Source organism: Nelumbo lutea, chromosome 1, assembly GCF_056320005.1.
Source record: "Nelumbo lutea isolate HS-2025 chromosome 1, American lotus-T2T, whole genome shotgun sequence".
Taxonomy (NCBI): Eukaryota; Viridiplantae; Streptophyta; class Magnoliopsida; order Proteales; family Nelumbonaceae; genus Nelumbo; species Nelumbo lutea.
In genome coordinates this window covers 164,043,774-164,066,969 of record NC_142684.1, presented here as the reverse complement: position 1 = coordinate 164,066,969, position 23,196 = coordinate 164,043,774, and the positions used below count along the sequence as shown (strand labels likewise).

Sequence of the window (23,196 nt, the reverse complement as noted above, 5' to 3'; positions counted from 1 at the left end):
GACCGACACCATCAGATCTAACGGCAACTCTGAAACAAATATATAGCACAGATCATATCTAAAAAAAACACAGATCTAGAAAAAAACACCAAATCTAGAAAACGGCAGATACTAGAAGATAGATTTGGAGCTTCGACGTTAAAATAAACGTCAATGGTAGATCAGATGTATTTTTGGATTTGGACAACCATAAATGGCTTTAGGCATTGGGAAAATTTCGTGGGGAGCTCATTCATGAAAATAGGTAAAAATGGTATAGAAACGAATGGAAATCATGAGAGAAACTCAAATATGAGTTTACCTCTGAGAAAGGTCATCGGAGATGGCACCGGTGAATATATGATTGGACAACGGCTGAGAAGAAGATGACGCTAACTTGACTCATTTGATAAAATTTTTGCAATTGTGGTGCGACCTTGTGTCCTAAAAATTGAGAACTCAATTCTCATCACATCTCATCATTTCACTCAAAACAAACGTGAAAAAATAGAAACCTTTGAAGAATATTCTTATTTTCTCATCCCATTCGCACAAAGCCAAACAGACTGTTAGGGTTTCTCTTTTGGCGGTATTTAGTGTAGGGCTTTAAATTGGTTGTGCTCAACCGAGCCCAATTCAGTCCGATCTTTTGCATAATTTGGGCTTGCGTTTTTAGCTTAGGGCTGGGCCTAAAAATTTGGGTTTTACCTAAATATAGATTGGATTTTGTTAAGATCTCAGGTAAGTTCAAATTTAGATTAAGCCCAGCCCAACAACATTCCGAATTGTATAAAGGTATCTAATCGTATTCATGCCGTAAACAAATTTATCCATGGGTCCTCACAAATAAGATATTCCAATCCAACGTTTTCTTGTTTCCAATACGGCCCATTATCATCGTCGCCCCGCCATGCTTCTTCACCTTCAGCTTAACCTGTGAAGTAAAATGGGTGAAGAAACACAGTATTTCTCCAAGGATTTCGAGTGGGAGGAACTCAGAGAAGAGATCGAGAACGATTTGTCTCTTCGACACCATCTACTTCCCTTCGATCCCTCTGCTCCCTCTCCATCTTTGTCTCTTTCGAACGAGTCGGAAGCATGGAAGAGCTTCCACAATCGCCACTCTACAGGGAGGTTCTTCAAGGTGCGACTTACGATTTCTATATGTTCTTTCGCTCGTATCTATTACGATATTTTTTTTTTGCTGAAATTCCGCCATTTCCATTCTCTTAAATTTTACAATGCGTGTTGTCTTTACTGTCTCATGTCTTTTGAAGCTTTAATTGAATTTTATTTCTATAAATAATTCCTGGAATTTCTTTTTGGCTCCATTTTGATTGCTTGTGGGTTCTTTTGGTATTGCAGAAATGGGGGTATGGTTCTATATAAATGATTTATTGAGAAAAAAATATATACTTTTATCTTTCACTTTCATGCTATCCTGTTTGTCTAAGCTTTGACTTTTGGGAGCAGGAAAGGCGGTATTTGTTGAAGGAATTTCCTGAACTACTCACGTGTGATGCGGATTCCAAGGTTTTGGAGGTGGGATGTGGGAATGGGAGCACTGTCCTGCCCATTTTACGGTACCGTTAGTGCTTGGTTTATTTTGTATTAATTCCTTTCTTGTGGTCTTTCAATTTTAATTACATGAAATAACCTACCTTTGGTTGGCCTGGGCCTTGAGAGATTTATTAAATGGTTGGTTTCATGAACACATTTTTATCCGTGTGAATAAGTCCTTGGTTGAACTAAATCTTTTGAAGATGAGCCCAGGAATCCTTTATGGCTGCATTTTCTTTCTTTCCATCAGCCCTTACTCTGACTTTTGGAGCTATTATACTTATCCTTGATTCAAAGTTTCAAACCCAACCATTTGGAGTTATCATCCAGTCCCTCCCTCCCTAGATCCCGGATGGCTGTGAGTCTGTGACCAATACTGGGTAATGATCTTTATGATGGAGTAATGCCATCACTATGATGACTATGCTTATCTTATTCCTTCTTTTTTTAATTTCATGTTCTCTCTCCCTCTCTTCTTCAAACCTTAGGACTAGAATCCATTTCTATTAATAAGTGTTTAGGAGGAAAGAAGTTGTCACTTTATTGCTCTTCAATCCCATTGGAACTTCAAATTTTGTAGGATTTTAAGGTGAAATATGATTGATGATGTGGTATCTCCTATAGCAAGTGAATGCTTTTTTCCTTCAATAATCTAGTTTTTAAAGAAAAAAATGAGAGATACAAAGCAACGGCCAGATAAACCACAATCAGTGAAAGGAGTGGAGGGAGAAACAAAAGTACAAAGGGACAACTAAGCTAATAAATTAAAAACCCATTGAACATGACTTGTAGCAGGAACTCACTAAATTAGCACATTTACAACCTCCATTTGAAAAGAAAAATGTTCTGATCTGAGGCACAAGATTGGCCAGCCTTAAGGATGTTGGGTCCTCCTCTCATATGGAATCCTTTAGATGTGCTGACCATCCAATCATTGACATCTCCCAACACCTCATTTAGCCAACCCATCGGCATTACCTCCATATCCACCTGAGAGAGATGTTCACTCTGGCCTCTCTAATGTCATACTGCATTATCTAAGGCCCCTTCAAACCAATTAATGACCTTTGAATTATCATCTACCTTAACTTGCAACCATACAGCACAATGCCTTCTTCATATCATAAGAGGTTTACAATAATTGTTGCCCTGATCTAGGCTTTTTTCCACTCTATTGTTCTCTTGTACTGTTTTTTGCCTGTTTTACTTATTGGCGAACCTTCAATACCTTTTATGCTTTCCCAGTTATCTCCTTGTAGTACGCTAGGTATGCATAAGTATGTAATGCAATGGAATGGGCAGGCAAAAGGACTTTTTTTTTTCATTATAAGGACAAAATGGTTTATGGTTTAGCAGATCACTAATTCTTACTCTGACTCTAAACATTTCCTTGTTGTTTTATCCCCATTTTCTTGATTCATATCATTTTTCTGTTGTAAGTTAATGCTTGTTGTAGATGTGGTATTATCTCATATCCTTTCCCAAAACTTTTTTCCTTTCTGCAGTGGAAAACAGAGCATTACTGTTTATGCATGTGACTGTAGCATGGAGGCTCTTGAGAGGGCTAAGGATATTATTTGTACAACTGATGGACTCTCAATAGAACATCGTTTCCATCCATTTTTATGTGATCTTTCTTTGAATGGATTTCCGAAGTGGCTGATCTGTGATTTTTGCAGAAAACCTTCCCCACATAAGCCAAACGATTTTTGTCTATCAGGTTGAAAAATATAATCCTTTCTGATGCACTTCTTTCCCAATGTCTAACAGTATTTTTTCATTTTGTGCTCCTTGATTTTGTTGGGAACTATCATGGCCTATGTGGATACTGGATAGTATGACTTTATGGTATTTGTTACATTTCTCAGATGCTAATAAGAATAAAGAAGTGAGTATGGATAGGATATCCTCTGAAGGAGGACAATGTTGCATTGGTGGAGTGGATTTTGTCACCTTGGTAAGTTACTAATATCCATTTTTTTTTATCAATAACTGTGAATTGAATTAAGATTATGAAAAATTACGAATCAAGGGAGCTAAACAATCTTAGCTCCCGTACAACTATTGAACACCAAAAAAATTACAATACAACCCAAAATATAGAGTTTCTGTTCACCCCTTGCCTAGCTAGACCATCTGCCAATGAGTTTGCACTTCTCTTTACCCATTTGTCTTGAATTTCAATGTCCATAGTCAGCCACTTAACTTTTCTCTTTTCATTGTTGTAATTCTAGAGCCTAGAGTTATCCTCTTTTAGCCAGCTCACCACAACTTCAGAATCTCCTTCTATGATCAGCTTATTAATATGCATATCCTTGACCCTTTGTATCCCTTCAAGAGCTGCAAGTATCTCAGCCCTCAAGGAATCTCCCACCCCTATTGGTCCAGAAAACATAGCTAGCAGATTCCCTTGTTCATCTCTTATTGCTCCCCCTATTCTGGATGGCCTTGGATTACCCATACTGCTGCCATCAAAATTCAGTTTAGTAAAGCCATGAGATGGAGGAATCCAACAAGAGTTTGATGTCTTCTTAGCTGAAGCTAATTCTGCGGTCTCCTTCCAGTTTCTTAGCAACTCATCAACTGAGAATTCTGCAAACAATGCCAAAGTTTTCAACCAATGTATCACCCTAATATGGATGACTCCATGCAGTTTGTTTATCAGGTATATTGGCAAGATATTTTCCCCATAGGTAATATAGATGCTTCTAAACATTCTAAAGATCCTCTAACAAAATCTATGCAGATCTAATAAGTTTATACAAGAACCTTCCAAGGACCTTCATGCTGCCCATGGCCACTTTGAGTGTAGATTGATGTGGTTTATATTTCTCATCTTCCCAAATGAAGAATTGTTCTATTCGAATTATAACCTATTCAAAAAACAAATCTCTACCCAGTGCACTAATAAATGATTTGGTATTTAAATAAAAGATTTCCCATATATGCACCATCTTTTCTAATTCAATGGATTATTTATTGGCATACTCTTTGAAGCAATTATATCATTATAAAGTAATAGACTGATGCTTTTAAAATGATTATACCATTTCAAGATGGTATACAAAACATTGATTGTTTATATTTTAGCTATGAATATTTTTTATTATGTTTTATCTAATACTTTTTATGGTATTGTATTGGTTATCCTTTTATAAGAGTTAAAAATAGTGAAACATTGACTTTATTTAATTAAATTATATATTTACTCAACCCACTCAACTTAGCTTTAATCCCGACTTTTTAGGGTTGGTTACATGATTCCTTTCCATCTCTTGTGCTCCATTAAGAACCATGTTTTCTGTCAAATTTTAAGTCCTTAAAATAATTTTTTAGCACTTCAGACCGTGCTTTCTTTGATCTTCCCCTTGCCCCTTTAGAGCTTTCTATTTGCACCAATTTACTCCTAATTTGTGCAGTCATTGGTTGTCTATGCACATTACCAAACTATAATAAAAAAAATTCATGAGGAAAATAAGAAGGTTGAGTCATCTATAATATAAGCTTGAAACAAAGAATGGTTTTAGAGAGAAAATAGTTATATTAAAATAAATGATTTGGATGTTATCTATGTGATGTAGGACGGGAAGGAGAAAAGTCTTATTAGGGTGAATGTTGCACAAAACCTAGAAATACAGATTTGAATGGTACCCAAAAATGAAAGTAATTTGTATTCTCTGATTCAGTTAATAAAATTACCTTACCTTTTTTAAAAAGAAAAAAATGACACCCAAAAATGAAAGTAAAACAGAGATAAAGAGAAGTAAACAGAGAGAACACACAAATTTATGTGGTTCAGCTTATAGCCTATGTCCATGGGCGAAGGAGCAGAATTCCACTATGAAATCAGCAATTGAGAATAGTATAGAGCTTTGCACTCACAATCTCACTCACGGAACCCTAAACCCCAAATACACTCAAAGTTGCTTGACTTCTCTCACAAGCCAAAAGACAAGTATACAAGAGAAAAACCCCAACATACATAACTCTTCGTATTCGGGTCGGACCCTGTTGAGGGCCCGGGAATAGGATCTCGTCACGGGTCGGTTCACGGGGGAAACCTCCTATTTTCCCTTGTTCCTTCCTGCTCGTGATGAACCTATCTTGGTGCCTTTGGTGATTTGTCCAAGAGATCACCAACTCTCCTAACTCACTCTTGACTGAATAATTTGATATCTCATTCAATAATGGGGTCTCCTTAAATAGGAGATTACAAGAGTCCTAATCAAGGGGAGTCTCCTTGCTGAATAGGGAGACTTCCAGTTCTATCTTGCTAAGGATAAGATAAGCTAATCCTAATCTGATAAGCTACTAACAAGATAAGATAAGCTAAGCTAATCCTAATCTGATAAGCTATTAACAAAATAAGATAAGAGATAAGAACAATAAGATAAGAAAGCAAAATGAGCTAATCTAATCTAGATAAGGCTGCTGTTGTCGAACTAGGTAGGATGAGCATCACTGAATCCTTGCTGCTGCTAGTGGTGGGCCCGGGGCCTGTTGCTGCCAGCGGCGACGGTATGTCTTCCCGAGGAAGGCGTCCATAACATTACTCCCCTCCTGGACTACAAGCTTGTCCTTAAGCTCGAAAGCTGGATATGTGGCTTGGAACTCTGCCAATGGGATCCATGTGGCTTCTGTTGGTGGTAGATCACACCATTCCACCAAGACTTCAAGGATTCCACGATTGAAACGAGAGCGGGTGACAGTTTTAGGCTAGGGGACCAGTTTGGGTGGCAGGGAGGGAACTTGGTCCGGGGGAACACCCGTAAATGGTTCCAGCAAGGAGATGTGGAAGACATCATGAATTCGGCTAGTCTCTGGCAATTCCAGCTGGTAGGCCACACTGCCAATCCGTCGTAGAACCTTGTAGGGCCCATAGAACTTAGGGGCCAGCTTTGGGGTGGCCTTGTGGCGTAAGGAGCGTTGCCGGTAGGGCTGGAGCTTCAACCAAACAAATTGTCCTGGATCGAACGACAGTTCCCGGTGGTGCTTATCATAGTGGAGCTTCATGCGAAGCTGGGCCTGCTGTAAGCGAATGCGGACGTCGGCGAGGAGGACGTCGCGGTCCTGTAAGGAATGATCGACTGCGTCCAAGCGAGTAGATCCGGGCTCGTAGGACATCAAGCGGGGAGGATCCCTGCCATAAACGATGCGAAAGGGAGTCATGCCGAGGGAGGAATGGTAGGCTGTGTTGTAGCAGTACTCGGCCCAAGGAAGCCATTCCAACCACCGTTGGGGTTGATCGCCTACGAAACAACGGAGATACATCTCGATAGTGTGGTTAACCACTTCCGTCTGACCGTCGGTTTGTGGTCGGTAAGCTGATGAGTAGGCCAGGGTGGTGCCGTGTAGTCGAAATAATTCTTTCTAGAAGGCACTAGTGAAGACCGGGTCTCTATCGCTGACGATGGATTCTGGCAACCCATGTAAGCGAAAGATATGTGTAAAGAAGGCGAGGGCAATCGAAGTGGCACTGTACGGATGTGATAGAGGAATGAAGTGCGAGTATTTAGAGAAGCGGTCGACTACCACGAAGAGAACTGATTTGCCCCCTACCTTGGGAAGTCCCTCAATGAACTCCATGGAGATGTCGGCCCAGATCTGCGATGGGATGGAAAGGGGTTGAAGGAGGCCTGTCGGGTGTAAGTTTTCCCATTTGTGCTGTTGGCATGGGTGCGAAAAGCAGTCTTCTTCACGTCACCGGGAGCCATGCGAACTTGGAAATATCCGGACCTGAGGTCCAACTTAGAGAAATACTGGGCACCATGCAACTCGTCCAGTAGTTCGTCCACAACGGGAATAGGGAACTTATCTTTGATCGTCTGGTCATTGAGTTCTCTATAGTCAACACAGAACCTCCATGTTCCATCCCGCTTTGCCACCAACAGAACCAGCGAAGAGAAGGGGGAGTGACTTTTGCGTATGATCCCTTGGTTCAGCATCGCTGTACATTGTTCTTCTATCTCATCCTTCTGCAAGTGAGGGTAGCGATAAGGCCTGACAATGACTGGTGCTGGACCTGCCACCAAAGGAATACGAGGGTTGCAAGCTCGGGAAGGGGGAAGGCCCTTCGGTTCCTGGAACAGATCTGAAAACTCGGCAAGAAGTTTTTCCATGGTTGTCGGTTCTGTAGGGAGTGCATGAACCTGCGGTGTCTTTTCTTTAACCCTGCAACCGTGCCATGAAACTTGCTTGCCATTCAGGTGGAAGGTCATGGTGAGTGCGCTGAAGTCCCACAAAATCGGGCCTAGGGTAATTAACCATTTGACCCCGAGAACAATATCGAACCCATCCAATGAGAGTACAAATAAATCAACAAGAATTAGTTCAGAATTGACCTGTATTGGGACATCCTTACAAATCCCTGGACTGTGAACTTTTTCACCATTTGCGACGGTTACCTGTAGTCGCGGCCGGAGTTCCATTGGTAGTTTTAACTACAGGGCTGCATGTTCACTTATGAAGTTGTGTGTGCTCCCTGAATCGACGAGAATGCGCACTGGCTGACCTGCGATCTATGCCTGTAACTGCATGGTCTGAGAGGTTTTAATACCAGTGGTCGCATGGAGAGAGATCTCTGGTTCGAATGTGGCGGGTTCCTCTTCCTCCTTCTCTTGCTCATCTATGAGAAGGCAAAAAAGCCTCTTGCATCTATGTCCTGCCGAGTAGAGGTCATCATAGTTGAAACATTGACCTCTCGCTCGGCGCTCTACCATTTCTGCCCTGGTCAAGCGCTTGATGGGAGGAGTGACCATGTTACTACCTGTACTTGTCACTGCTCTAGAGGTGGTGGTCGTGGGAGGCTTCATTTCCCGGCTGGTAGCAGAAGAGGGGGTCGTTGCTGTTGGTCTTGGGGGCACCCACGAGTTCGGTGGACGACCCACATTAAAAATTCCGCGGCTGAGCTGCAGCTTGCGCTCAAATGCGTGGGCTAAGTTCATGGCTGTGACCAAATTTGGGGGATTCTACATCTCGACATCCACTCGCAGGGGTTCTGCTAACCCTGTTGTGAACATATCTACTTGCTGGTCTGGTCGCACAGAGGATGCCCTCGCGAGGAGGGTTAGGAACTGTCGTTGGTATTCAGCAACTGTTCCGGTCTGTTTAAGGTTAATTAGCTCGCCCAGTGGGTTGCTGGTCAATGGGGGTCCGAACCGAAGAAGGCAATAGGATTTAAACTGGGGCCAACTGAGCCCGGGTTCTTCTTGCTCTAATCGATAAAACCAAAGTTGTGCTTCTTCTGTTAAATGAAAGGCGGCTAGGCTTACCTTGTCCTGGTCATTTGTCCGTTGATTCGGGAAGAACTGCTCGCAGCGATACAGCCAGCCTAGGGGGTCTCCGTTGCCGTTGTACGATGGGAAATCCAGCCTTCTGTACTTGGGGATGATGGCTGCTCCATGGCCGACGGATTGCTGTTCGCCGGAAGACTCCGGCAGATCTGGCTGGCAGTCGTTAGTTGCTGTCCCTCCGTCAGAGTTCCTTTCCCTGCTGGAAAGAAACATCTCCATTAGTCGCGTAGTTCTCGCACTTCACCTTTGATCTCACGAACTTCGGAGTTGGTCTCCACGAGTTGGTGCTCGAGGTCATGGACCCTGGAAGGTAGCTGCTCCAGATCTCCCATGACGCCTTGCTCTGATACCAAGTTGTTGAGGGCCCGGGAATAGGATCTCGTCACGGGTCGGTTCACAGGGAAAACCTCCTGTTTTCCCTTGTTCCTTCCTGCTCGTGATGAACCTATCTTGGCGCCTTTGGTGATTTGTCCAAGAGATCACCAACTCTCCTAACTCACTCTTGACTGAATAATTTGATATCTCATTCAATAATGGGGTCTCCTTAAATAGGAGATTACAAGAGTCCTAATCAAGGGGAGTCTCCTTGCTGAATAGGGAGACTTCCAGTTCTATCTTGCTAAGGATAAGATAAGCTAATCCTAATCTGATAAGCTACTAACAAGATAAGATAAGCTAAGCTAATCCTAATCTGATAAGCTATTAACAAAATAAGATAAGAGATAAGAACAATAAGATAAGAACAAGCAAAATGAGCTAATCTGATCTAGATAAGGCTGCTGTTGTCTAACTAGGTAGGATGAGCATCACTGAATCCTTGCTGCTGCTGGCAGTGGGCCCGGGGCCTGTTGCTGCCGGCGGCGATGGTATGTCTTCCCGAGGAAGGCGTCCATAACAGACCCATAAGCTGAATATGGATCGGGTCCTAGCGGTCCAAGCCCTACACATCCACCGCAAACCACTATGAAATTTTGCCTTTGGGTTTTTCTCAACTTAATTCAGAGTGGATTGATGTAGGTCATAACAAAGAATTCAAGGCAAAGACATAATAGTAAATGTGGTAGGAAAAAGAGGGAGAATCAGGGATTTTTGGATTATGAGAGAACGAGATTCAGACCTGAGAATAGAAATGAAAAAGAGAAGAAACTTACCATGAGCAAGCTGTAGTCCTATGACCTTATATGTACTGCTTTGAATAAAGTAGAATCCTTTGAGCTAGGGGAGGCCTGCAAGGGCTGTTCCAATATTCAATTGTTTATTATGGCTGGACAACACTGCAGCCAAAGTGGTTGAGGTTATTGGTAGTAGAATATTTTCAGCAGTTAGTAGATCTAGAAAGGGAGGAAAGAAACAAATAAGAACAAGAACTGGGAAATGGAGCTCAGGAAAATCCTTTGAGAACAAGTGTATCTCTAGCAGATGTCAATGGACAATTTCAAAAGTTGCCAAGGGTCTCTGGTAGTGTTAATTAGCTTTATTTAATGTCTTATTCCTCTTCATGAAGGACAATTTGAACTGAACAATTCTCTTTTCTCTTTACCTAAAAATTATATTTCTGTTTTCGGTTTATGTAGAAAGACAAATTTATCTATTATTTTCTACATGGATCAAATCTTTCTAATTCCATGAAAAGCCTGTTTGTTTCTTTGAAAAGATTTTCAAACCAGAACCATTTCACAGTTTCAAGGAAATGCTCCTTTTGTTTGGCCAAATATGGAAATTGATTTCTAGAACTGTGCTTAGACATCCATCCTTCTCTGTATTTTCAATTTCTGTAATTCCGTCATAACCTCTTCTTCAATGCTTTTTGTTTATTTTTCCTTTTTCCTTTTGGGGGAGGGGAAAGGGGTATGACCTTGTATATAAGGGCCAACTTATAATTGGCCCTTATAGATAATCACCTATATCACACCATCAGATTCCAGATACTTTAGAAAGAACAATAAAACTCTTGAATTAATTACAAACAAAATAAAGAAAACACACAATTCAGTCAAGCCTTTCCTATTTCTTTGTAGAAGCCAGGATCAGGTGATCTACTATGTAGAGGGTGGACCATCTTGATTGGATATTCCAGGCTGATAATTTCCCAAAATGCTTTTTAAGATGGGTTGATTTAGTCTCAATTGGCAACACATGAAAATGGAATAATAACTTAAGAAAATCAATCAATGCACCAGTGAGGAGTGATCTCATGCAAGTTAAAGGTTCTGAAAGGTCAAGGGAGAAACTAAAAGATGCCCTCGGATCAGGTAGTAAGAAAGGATTTCTGAGCCCATTCTTTGGCAGATTATATGTCCTTAGAGTCAAGGGGGGCAATATTTGCACTGTTGACCACATTTAGGTTTTCATTCCTAAGTCTGTTGAAGACAAACGAGGTTACTATTCGATTTTATCAATAGGCTCTTGTAGGCTTGTTGAAGATATTCTAGGGGAAAGCTTAACCACACAACATAGATTAGTAGTAGTAGATTAGCACATTAGGAAATGGAAGAGAGATAGGGAAGAAAATAGGTGTCCAAGAGTTAGGTGGGAAATCCTAAAAGGAGAAAAATTAGCTCAATTTAGATACAAATTGATAGTAGAAGGAAAAAGAAAGTAGCCACTAAAGAGAAATGAAAAAATGCTAAACAAACTTGGTGGTGGAATGAAGATGTTCAAAATATAATCAGATTAAAATGAGCATATTACAAAGAATTGACAAAAAATATTAGAAATAAGGAAATTTGGGAAAAATATAAAACTATAAAAAGGAAGTTAAAAAGAAGGTATTGGAGTTAAACTTAAGGCAAATGATGAGCTTATCATAAATTAGCCACTAAAGAGAGAGAAAAAGGAATCTATAAACTAGCAATTAGCAAAGATGAGAGAAACGAGTGGTAGAGATTAAAACCATGTTAGGTGCATTAAAGAGGAAGATCAAAAAATATTGGTAAAAAATGAGAAAATCAAGCAAAGATGTAAAAAAGTATTTTGAAAAGTTATTAAATGGACATGTAAAGGATGCTTATGGAGGAAAGACTAGTAATACAAATAGTGTTAAAAAATAACATATACTTTTGTAAAATTAGAACTATTGAAGTGAAAGAGGCACTAATAAGATGAAAGGAAAGTGTTAGAACCCAATGGGATTGTAATAGAAGTATGGAAAGGTGTGCAAGAGTTAGGCTTATTATGGCTAACTAAGCTTTTCAATAAGATAATGAAAGAAAAGAAGATGCTTGATGATTGGAGAAAGAGTTATATGCTGCCTATATTTAAGAACAAAAGCAATATACAAAGCTGTAACAACTATCGGGGGATTGAGCTCATGAGCAACACTATGAAACTTTGGGAGAGAATAATTGAGCAAAGAGTACAACATGAAACAAGTATATCAAAGAACCAATTTGTGTGTATGCCCAAGATATCAACCATGGAAACTATCTTTCTTTTGAGAAGATTGATAGAAAAGTTTAGAGAGAAAAGAGAAATCTCCATATGGTGTTCATTGATCTAAAGAAAGCATATGATAGAGTTCCTAGAGAGATAATATGATGGGTCTTGAAAAAGAAAGGGGTTCAAAATAGGTATATACACCTAATTAAGGATCTGCATGATGATGCAACAACCAATGTTAGGACACCTATGGGAGAGACATCAATTTTTATAGTTATGATGGGCCTTCACAAATGTTCAACACTTTGCTCTTATTTATTTGCACTAATCATGGGTGAATTGACTAACATATTTAGGAGGAGGTCCCATGGTGCATGTTTACTGATGGGATTAAATGTAAAATTAAGCTTATGGAAAATGCCTTAGAAACACGATATTTTAAAGTAAGTAGGACTAAGACATAATATATGGCATGTAAATTTAATAACAATAGGAGTGCAAATCAGGATACACTTAGGATTGGAGACCAAGAAATAACTCAATGTGACCTTTTTGGTACATTGGTTCAATAATTCATAACAAGGGAGGGATTGAGGATGATATTGCTCACAGAATTAGAGCAGGATGGGCAAAGTGGAGGGGTAGCATTTGGAGTTTTATGTGATAGGCGGATACCAGTTAGATTGAAAGGAAAATTTTATAAAACTGTTTGTAATGCTAGCTATGTTGTACGGAGCAGGGTGTTGGGCTCTCAAGAAACAACATGTCCATAAAATGAGTGGTAGAACTGTGTATGATGAAATGGATGAGTGGAAAAACTAGAAAGGATAGGATGAGAAATGAAATCATTTTTAGGAACTTAGGAGTAGCTCCAATGGGTTATAAAATGAAAGAAAGTAGACTAAGATGGTTTGTACATGTGCACAGAAGACCATCAACAGAACCCATAAGAAGTGATTTGATACAAGTTGAAAGGGCTAAAAGGGTAAGGGGTAGACAAAAAAGTAGTAAGAAATGAAATGATTTAAGTGCCAATCATTTAACAATGGATATGGAATTAAACGGAACGGACTGTCAAAATGGGAACCAGAGCCACACAGCCTACCCCATATAGTTGGGATAAGACTTACATGATGATGATGAGGCTTGTTGAAGATGCTGTGCCTGTCTTAAGTTGGTTCATGTCTAAACTACTGGAAGACAGACAAGGTAACCACTCAGTTTTATTGATGGGCTCCTCTTGGCTTGTTGAAGTTGCTGTTCTCATGTTCAAGGATGTCATGGTTTGGGTAGCTTGAGTTGACAGGAGAGAGCAACCAAACTTCCTTACACAGATTGGAGACAAAGGGAATTATACTAATTAACAAGTTAGTGACTGTTGAATTTCTCCTTCTGATTTGGGAAATACAAACAAATGATGAATAGGATTAGAGGAGTACAGCACAGCACTGGTTTTGATACTAGGCCTGTATTTTACATTTTTTTAAGAGTAAAAAGAAAAGGTTTCATTAAAATAAAAAGGAGTCTCAATACAATCATCAGAGGGTGAGAGGCAGCACCGGATCGCCAAGATCCAAAATATCAAAGAAACAACAGCAAAAGAAAGAGATGGAAAATACTGCAAAGGCCTCAAAAGAAAGCAAGCGGTTATATCTCCATAAAAACATGATAACAGAGGCACGAAAACCCATGCTTCTTCCCAAAGACACTAATCATCTCTTTCAAACACTTCATGTCCAAATGTAATGTGAGTTGTCTGGTTCCATCAATGTTCATCAGATTTGATTCATAAACTTAGAACATGAATTTCTTCTTTTTTAACTATATCTGGATAAATGAGTATGTGAACTTTCAGTTGTCTAACTTGTATGCTTTTTTAGATATTCACATTATCAGCCATGCCATTTCAAAAGATGCCAAAAGCCATTGCAGAATGCATTTCAATCTTGAAGCCTGGTGGGCTTCTCTTATTCAGGGATTACGGTAAATGCCTAAACAGTATAATTTAGCCTGGAGATATCCACCAAATATTGATCTATATTTTTTCTTATTAGGCTTCTGAGAATTTTAATTGCATGATGGATCCATATTTTCTATAACTTTCTGTCGTCAGGCCTTTATGATATGACTATGCTTCGATTTCCACCAGAGAGAAGAGTGGGGTTTAGAGAGTACATGCGTTCTGATGGCACCCTTTCTTATTTCTTCTCTTTGGATACTGTGAGGAACCTTTTTGTCAGTGTAGGATTCATTGAGGTACTAATTTTCTTATGGATTGGTAATTATTTCTTTAAAAAATAAGAAAATTACATTTAATAACAATCATCATCTAAGCCTTCTATTGCCTAAATAGTAATACATTTCTTTGGCAACTATTTTACAGTTTATTTTAATCAGCCTCTTTTATCCATAAAATGTGGATGAGGTGAGATGAGAAAACTCAAGTGGGGCAGTCCTTGGAGATGGAATCTCAAAAGGCTTTTTCTCATCTCCATCCTATTAGGTTCTAATTATGGTAAACTGCCTTGTTCATTTGCAGCTTGATCTGGAATACTGTTGCATTAAGTCAGTGAATCGGCGAAATGAAAAACACATGCGAAGAGTTTGGGTTCACGGAAAGTTCCAGAAGCCCATACAAAGCTGTTCTTCCTCAGCTCCTCATTGAGGTACTTCTGAAGAAATAACATATATCTATTAGATTTGGTTTCTAGTAGGTACTTCCTGTAAAGGATTATTAGGGGCAAGGTTTATAATTGGGTAAAATTTTGCTTTTTCATTCAGGTTTGATGAAACAAGATCAAATGCTGGTTGAATTGCATTTAATAATTTTCTTTTATATTTTCCTATTACGTATACTTTCTTTCTTTTCCTTGCTCTTTTCCCTTGATATCAATTAAATAACATATAACTTTTTTGTATAAATGCTTGAATATTTCTTCATTTTTTTTAGAACTTGGATGGAATTCTGGGTTTCATTGGTTGCTTGCAAAGTGAAGTGAGATAAACAAAATGTTCAAATTTTCTCTAGAAATTCAAAAAACTCACAGTATTTTCTTGACCACAAAAATATTCCTTAAAATGATAACATGTTTTCCTAAGAAAATTACTTGAAAATGGCTGGGACTCAAACACTCCCTCTCAGTCTTATGGTTGCAGTGCGTGGAGAGGGATTTATAAGGTCTTCCCCATTTTGTAAAAGGTATCAGGTACAAGCTTCGTATCAGAAACAGGCTCAGATTTTGGATGGATCCTTGGTGTGGAGATAGACCTCTTCGTGAACTGTTCCTTGGACTCTATATGTTGGCTAGTAACAGAAATGTGTTGGTGGCAGATTCCTACATAGTGGAAAGTTGTTTGGACTCCAGAATTCAGGATGAATTTTAATGATTGGGAATTACACTAGGTATCAGAACTTTTGGCCCTTCTGCAATCTCAATCAGTTAATCTCAATGCCCAAGATTCCAGATTCTGGAAATGATCTAAGTCTGGCCTATTCTCTGTTAAGTCTTGTTATTGTGGGCTGGATGCAATTGTTGTGCCCTCATTTCCTAGTAAAGCCATCTGGAGGTCTTCTGCCCCCTGCCCCCCTCAAAGGTGAAGTGCCTAACTAAACAGATATTAGTAATAAAAGGGGTTAATGTTCCAGATCCAGACCCCCTTTGCCCCTTATGCAGGGAGGAAGTCTTCTAATCACTTGTTTATTCACTGTAGTTTTGCTCATAAGATTTGGATGTTTTTCTTCAAGGCTATTTCATACAAGAGATGGATGCCAGGTTCAGTTCAGGCTTTGTTACTGCGGTGGAAAGTTGCTGGAATGGGCAGGAAAGGAAGATATTTTTGGTCTGCTATCCCCTTGGCAGTCTCTTGTGGATGGTGTGGTTGGAAAGAAACTCAGTTTTTGTTAGAAGTGTAGTCCTTTAGAAAGAGTGATTAATGGCATTATGGAGGCCCTAATGTCACGGGAATAATTGTCGGGGCCCCGTGTGGCACTCGAAAGGGGCGAGTAAGCCTACGCAACAAAGCAAACACACACGAAAAGGAAACAAGATGGAACGCGAATTAGCAAAAGGCTATTTGTATTGCAATAATCAGTGGCAAGCACAAGCACACAATACAGTGTCGAGGGGATCTCATGCTTAACCTTTACACGCTTATGAACTCACTCGACTACCTACCTCCCCTCAAAGAGTATGTTAAGCTTTTGGGGGAGTGACAATAAGAAACATAAAAAAGGTGGAAAAGAATACTACAATATTACAATAGTGCCATTGGCAATCCCCCATACAAAAGTACATGCATAGTCCACCCAGGGCACACACTTGGACGCTAGAGTGGCGGCTGTAGGCATGGTGGTTGGCACTTGAAGGCGCGGCGAAGAGAACACTTGTTACAGTCTCCCCCACTCAATTCAGTCTTCGTCCTCGAAGACTATCTTCTGTTTGAGGCTTGAACTTGTTGTTGGTGAAAGAAGGTTCTTCGACTGCTCCACGAACCGGGTTTCTTCCAAGGCCCAGATAGTAGGTTGGGTAGGTTGCTAGTGGATGTTCTTAATGGTGGGAAAACCTATGGCTAGTCCCCAAGTCCCTGCTTGGCTGCTTCAAGGTAGGATTTTGACTTGTTTCTGATGGTGGTAGGAAAGTTGGTGGCCAAGGCTGGGTCAAAATGGTATTTTGGATTGTTAGGGTATTGGTTCCCATGCGTTTTTCCCCAAGGGTGACTCACAAGGCTACGACGGAATTTATCCTGAGGGATGATGTGAATGTGGTCCCTAGATGACTCAAGTGGCACTCGCTCTCCCCGATGGTTGTGGTAGTAGGCGTGGGCAAAGTTTGATACGGCTTTGGGTCTTCTGTTGGGCCCACCAGTTGTGGGTGTGTGCGGCTTCTACTGCAACGGTGGCTTCCACTGCTGTTGTTGTGGCGGCACTGGCGTTGACGCTGACTTCTTCCCAGAGTTTTTGCGATCACTTCCTGTTGCAATGGTGGTAGTTGTAGATCTCTCTGCCAACAATGGTGGAGGGTGGTGTTGGAGTTGTAAGGCAGAGACGTGCTTCTTCTTGGTGCTGGCGGTGCCGATCATATTAACCATGCAAGGTGACTGCTCGTCCAAGATCATCAGGGTGTCGAGGTGAGGCGCCGGTGCAGCTTTTGCCTGTATCATGAAGTCCATTCCAAGGACTATATTGAAATCATCTATGTGGACGACAGAGAGATCAATCTCTCCATCCCATGTACCGAGTTGTAGTCTTACTCGGCGGGCCATGCCTTCAATAGGTTTGGCACCTGTGTTAACTGCTTTGAGCCAGCCAGGCTCTTTGGAAATGGCCAAGTTTAGTCTCTTGGCCTCTGCAATGGATATGAAGTTGTGAGTGGCCCCTGTGTCAACTAGGGCCCTGGTTGGCCTCCCGCCAATGGTTACATCAACATACCTCAGTCCTCTTTTGACTGAGGGTTGTTTAGAGGTAGCCCCTTTCTTCTTCATGGCATTGAAAAGTTGGAGGGCGCCCACTCTTGGCGCCTGGGTACTCCGTTCCCCATCACTCTACTCATCATCACTTAGCTTGGCAATGAGGGCATTCAGCTTTGCTCGCTTTGGGCAATTCCTGGTGAAGTGCTCCTCCCCACAAATGTAGCAAATGGGAGGACGGCTTGGTCTCCCTTGATATCTGTTGTTGTAGTAGCTTTGACTTCCTTGTGGCTGTTTCCCCTTGTGGTGCTCGACTGGTTTGTGGTTGAAGGGTGGCTTCTCTTTCGGGGGACTGGGTTGTCTATCTCCCCCACTCAAATGTGTGGTACGTGGGCTGGCTGGTCTGCTTCCTTCGTCATCCGACAATCTCCGTTCACTAAGTTGTTCGGCCACGGCCATGGCGGAGGCAAGGTCCTGAACATTGCGTCGTTGGAGCTCGAGCTCGGCCAAAGGATTTAGACCATCCATGAAGTTGAATAATAAGTCATTGTCTAACATATCGGTGACTTCTAATGTGAGGGCTGAAAACTCTTTGACATAGTCATGGAGGGAGTCGCCGTGCTTAAGAGTCTTCATCTTGCGACGGGCGAGGTATTCCACATTCTCTGGGTAGAACTGTCTCTTCAGCTCTCTTTTAAAATCAGCCCAGGTACGGATAACACACGTACCGCGTTCTATATCAACACACCTTCTGTGCCACCACAACATAGCGACATCAGTCAAATACATAGTAGCAGTACGTACCTGAGTCATTTCATCAGTCACATTGGCGGCGGCAAGGTACTGTTCCATCTGCTACAGGAAGTTGTCAAGCTCTCTTGCATTGCAGGTTCCCGAATAGGGGGTTGGCTCCCTAATCTTGATGTGGGAGGGAGTATGTGTTAAGGAAGTGTTGGTTGGATTAGCGACGGCCCTCTTCAGGATTGCACATTCTGCTTTGAGCTCTTCTAATTGAGCTTGGGTGTCGGAAGAGGAATATGCGGCGGACTTCATTGAGGCCCACTCCACTTTCATTTCATGTAGTTGGGCCTGGACGGCCATTGATGTGGAGGTACTTCTCCACGTTGCCCACTCGTTCTTCATCTCATCGAGCTGGGCTTGAAAACTATCAAGCCTGTCTTGGACCTGCAAGTTGGAGGAGCTTGCTTCTTGTTGGCGCGCAGTGCTGCAAATTTGCTTGAGCGTGCCATTGATTATGTCTCAGACCTCGTCCACGACTCCACTCAAGCGACCTTCAATCTCGACCAATGTGTTGTCCATGGTTTCCATGTTTTGATGCAGCTCGTCTATCAAGTCTCGCATCTCACCTACGGCGGCTTCACAACGTAGCATGCGCAGCTCAACGACTGCATGCTTGTTGGAAGATTTCTCACGTTTGCTGGGCTTCGGTTCCTTGTCCCTGCCGATGTCATCGGCGGGCACATCATCGGCCTCATGGGCTGTGGAGAGTCCATGCTCGATCTCCACCACGATGTCCTTGTTGTGCTTCATGCTGTCACTCACATCGCGGGTCGAATGGCTTAAGAGGAGCTCCTGCTCTGATACCAACTGTCACGGGGATAATTGTCGGGGCCCCGTGCGGCACTTGAAAGGGGCGAGTAAACCTACGCAACAAAGCAAACACACACGAAAAGGAAACAAGATGGAACGCGAATTAGCAAAAGGCTATTTGTATTGCAATAATCAGTGGCAAGCACAAGCACACAATACAGTGTCGAGGGGATCTTGTGCTTAACCTTTACATGCTTATGAACTCACTCGACTACCTACCTCCCCTCAAAGAGTACGTTAAGCTTTTGGGGGAGTGACAATAAGAAACATCAAAAAGATGGAAAAGAATACTACAATATTACAATAGTGCCATTGGCAATCCCCCATACAAAAGTACATGCATAGTCCACCCAGGGCACACACTTGGACGCTAGAGTGGCGGCTGTAGGCATGGTGGTTGGCACTTGAAGGCACGGTGAAGAGAACACTTGTTACACTACGGCAATGGCTATCAACCTTGGTCTACTTCAAAGAAAATGATCTCACATCTTTTTTGGCTGTCAACTTTTTTGAGGATACACAAGTTATAGCGGCTGTACAGATTGTCATTGTACAGTCACTTTTGCTATAAGAAGAAAATTATTTGAAAATGTAAGAAAGTTGAGCTCAAAATGGCAAAATGGTTGGGTGGATCCACTATGAATTTTTCTTTTTTTTTTTTTCCAAAAAAACAAGTTCTTTAATTTTTTCTTTTCCAAACAAACATGCTTGTATATATAGTATCATATGATATGAATTTGTTAAATGTTTCTAATGTAATGTATTTATTTGTATATTTCGTAGTTGAATATTGTCTATCTGAAATCATGCCTTCATGCCAAGGGTGTATCTATCTATACAGGTATCCAGTTTGATTCAGAAGGACCACAATGCCATTGCAAAAGCTAGCAAATTCTTGAACGTGTCCCTACATTGAGAGATCCAACGAATGTCCCCAAGTGGATTGTAGACAGAAAATAGCCTTTGAAGATGCTGATCCATTTCAGCCAGAGATAAGCAGCTTTAGTTATTCCTGAAAATACAGAAAAATAATGTTGTGTATTTCCCCGTAAGGCTGAATTTGGAAGCTGGCAACTATTTCTGACTGAGGGCAGTCAAGGGGCAATGAGATACTGCAGTCTCTGTATTGCTATGATCTCCAGTGGACCGAAGTGTTCAAATACTGAAATGGAAGAGTTGGATGGAGATAGGGGATCGACAAAAAGAAACAATGAGCAGCTGAACTTGGGCAGTTTTATACATTTAGGATAAAAACTGTAAGGTCTTGAAGGTTGCTGAATTATAATTCAAGTTCCGAATAAGGTTCAATGTTTAATGCGAATTGGAAAGTGGAGTTTTATATTTCTCATAGAATTAGAGCTTGGATGGGCATAATGGACATATTGCTCAATCGAAGAATTTTGAAATTTGAATTCAACAGCCCTAAAGCCAATCTGCTGTTTGTCCTTGAGGCAGACCTGATTTTTGGAGTTGTAATATAGGTTCAGAACCTGCCCTATTACCGTTCTGAGAGATGGCTTTATAGGGGAAGCCCAGACTTCTTTAGGATTGCATGGGCTGCGGCCCATCTAACCGGTCGATTAATTTGGAGCAAACCGGCCCAAACATGAAAACATATACAGCCAATCCCACGTTAATTTATGGTAAATTTTAAATTTTTATTGGGCTTATGAACACAGGTTAAGACCTCTTATCAAGCGTTGAGCAAGCCTAAATTTTCCATTTGCTTTATTTTTCTTTCAATGGATTTTTTTCCATCGAAAGGTTGTCTAGACGGGCTGCTTTCTGGATCTTCTTACTGTCTCCGTTCACTCTTCATTCATTTGAATGGAAGGGTGAAGACCAACCCATGGCATGCCCGCCATTGGTATATGTTAGAGTAACTATAGGCCCGGGCCTGTTCACTTCCCAGTTGGAATTGGAATCAGAATGATCTATTTTCATAGTCTGTTTGGTTCTGACAGGATTCAGAATGAGAATTTGAATCAGTTGGAATGTGATTTCATTCCCAAGGTAAGGGAAGGGAGTGACCATTCCCTCAAATAGGTTAATGCTATTCCACCAATAATGGAAATGGGATCCCAATTCTGCCCAACCAAACAGTTGGAATTGGGATAATCCATTCCGATTCTGATTCCAAACCCCTATTCTTGTGAATCAAACATGCCCTATGTTTTATGTTGAATCTTCGATACCTGTCACACAATGATTGGTTAGGGTAGGAAATCCTGACTCGTTGAAAGATGGTTTGAAACCCAAAAGACAGAAAAAAAAATCCCCACATTGACATGGCAAATTTTAGCTAAAACATATTGCCAATTGCCATGTGACCACCAATAACTTTGAGAGTGAGAGAGAGTACTAATACGGAAGACCAATTCTGTTTCCATGGGATACAAACCACATATATAATACCAGCCAATTAACTTTTCAAGCTTTAGCTAAGAATGACAATAAAGGGAGAGGATTAGAAAAGGCTCACCCATCCATTCAACAATCTGGGTCAAACAAGTAAAAGCATGGATCTCAATTATAATATTCACCTGCTTCAGAGCTTCAATTTTCAACCAACAAATAATAATAAAAAAAATGGTCTTGGCCGGCAAACCAATCAGTAATCAACCTTCTCCATGTTCATATTTGCCTTATGTGCTTTATGTGCTGAATGCTTGCTGACATGCAATCTGTCCAGAAGCATAATCAAAACTTAATATGGACTATGTTCTTTTATGTCTCACAAAAAAAAAAAAAAGAGTTAATTCATATACCCACTCCCTCTCACTAAACAAATATCTTACATCTAACATGGGTTCAACAAGAGGCATGGTAGGCTAATTCTTGCCCATTTTAGAGATTCATGGGCTGCACTTTCTTAAACTTAGGACAAGAATGATAGCAGAAAGAAAATAAGTGGACAAAAATATTTCTTTTTGTCCTTAGAAAACCCAAATAACAGTGACCCTTTTATAACTTCTTTTGATACCTTATTAAGGTTGCATTTGGATGCGATGTAAATTAAGAAACAATGTTTTGTATGTGTTTGAAAAAAGGGTATAATTATTATCGACGTAAAACTACATTTCAATTCAGTTTTGCATGTGTTTGGATGGAGTGTAGTTTTAGGTTGATAATCAGTGTAAAACTTCATCAATTGTAAAGTTTTACATCGACATCGATAATCGATGTAAAACTTTACACTCTTCCACCCATCAATATTTTCAAAAAAGCAATGGTCACTTTCTAGTTCAGTATAAAACATCACCAATGAAGGTGTACGATATTGACGTTTTACACTGATTCCAAATGCAACCTAATATTTCAGTTGAGAGTGTAAAGGTGTACAAGCTGACTGAGCTTGGAACAAGGGATTTAAATTTGAATTTTCATGGCCTTAAACTTTGTATCAAGGTGACTAGGTCTCGTTTGGGGAAACGTCACATGATCATTGAAGCAATAGACAATTAGACATTGTCTAGTGAGGCTAATCCATTTGGGGTTTGAGCACTATATCCTTTTCATTGTCCAGAATATATTGAGAAAACCATATTCCAATTTCCATATGGGAGCTGTATATTTTCCCGCGTTATTTACAACGTACTAAGTTTAACTAGTTTGGTTATTGTATAAATATTATAAGTTTTACGAATAACAAGCACCAGTGGTCTAGTGGTAGAATAGTACCCTGCCACGGTACAGACCCGGGTTCGATTCCCGGCTGGTGCATGAAGTTGTTTATCCTTTTTCTTGTTTTTGACAACATTTTTCACTTAAATTAAGAGCGATGTCGAGGAATTGCCGATTCTTCGCGTAAAATGGAGAGAGATAGACCGACAGTTTGGCGGAGACGAGGAATTGACGACGATTCATGGGGCAGAGTGAAGGGCAGATGGCCCGTGGACGTCCTATTTCTTCCAATATTCCGGACAAAGACAAGAGTGAAGTAAAGAGACATGTTTCCCGCATTTGACGG

General features: G+C 40.8%; 1 protein-coding gene and 1 non-coding gene across 4 annotated transcripts; both read left to right on the top strand.

Annotated features, from left to right (window-relative positions):
* Nucleotides 1-617: 617 nt before the first annotated feature.
* LOC148878880 (Methyltransferase family protein) lies at nt 618-20,680 on the top strand. Of its 3 annotated transcripts, none has more exons than XM_088960248.1 (8): nt 618-1,123; nt 1,453-1,562; nt 3,045-3,259; nt 3,408-3,496; nt 14,090-14,192; nt 14,323-14,465; nt 14,749-14,875; nt 20,068-20,680. In XM_088960248.1, the coding sequence occupies exons 1-7, from the start codon at nt 926-928 to the stop codon at nt 14,872-14,874; spliced, it is 984 nt and encodes a 327-aa protein (XP_088816374.1). In that variant the 5' UTR covers nt 618-925; the 3' UTR covers nt 14,875; nt 20,068-20,680. The 3 variants fall into 3 exon arrangements, with proteins under 3 accessions (XP_088816374.1, XP_088816376.1, XP_088816375.1); XM_088960250.1 differs by having other exon boundaries at nt 838-1,123; nt 3,219-3,259; XM_088960249.1 differs by having other exon boundaries at nt 838-1,123; nt 14,359-14,465.
* Nucleotides 20,681-22,878: 2,198 nt separating this feature from the next.
* Nucleotides 22,879-22,949, top strand: TRNAG-GCC (transfer RNA glycine (anticodon GCC)). Its single transcript has one exon. It is a non-coding gene; the product is annotated as a tRNA-Gly (tRNA).
* Nucleotides 22,950-23,196: the final 247 nt, after the last annotated feature.

Bases quoted from the DNA above. Each gene is read 5' to 3' on its own strand.
- LOC148878880 (XM_088960248.1), top strand. From the start codon at position 926: ATGGGTGAAGAAACACAGTATTTCTCCAAGGATTTCGAGTGGGAGGAA. The intron at 14,193-14,322 runs GTAAATGCCTAA...TTCTGTCGTCAG, and splicing joins TCTCTTATTCAGGGATTACG to GCCTTTATGATATGACTATG. The intron at 14,466-14,748 runs GTACTAATTTTC...GTTCATTTGCAG, and splicing joins TCAGTGTAGGATTCATTGAG to CTTGATCTGGAATACTGTTG.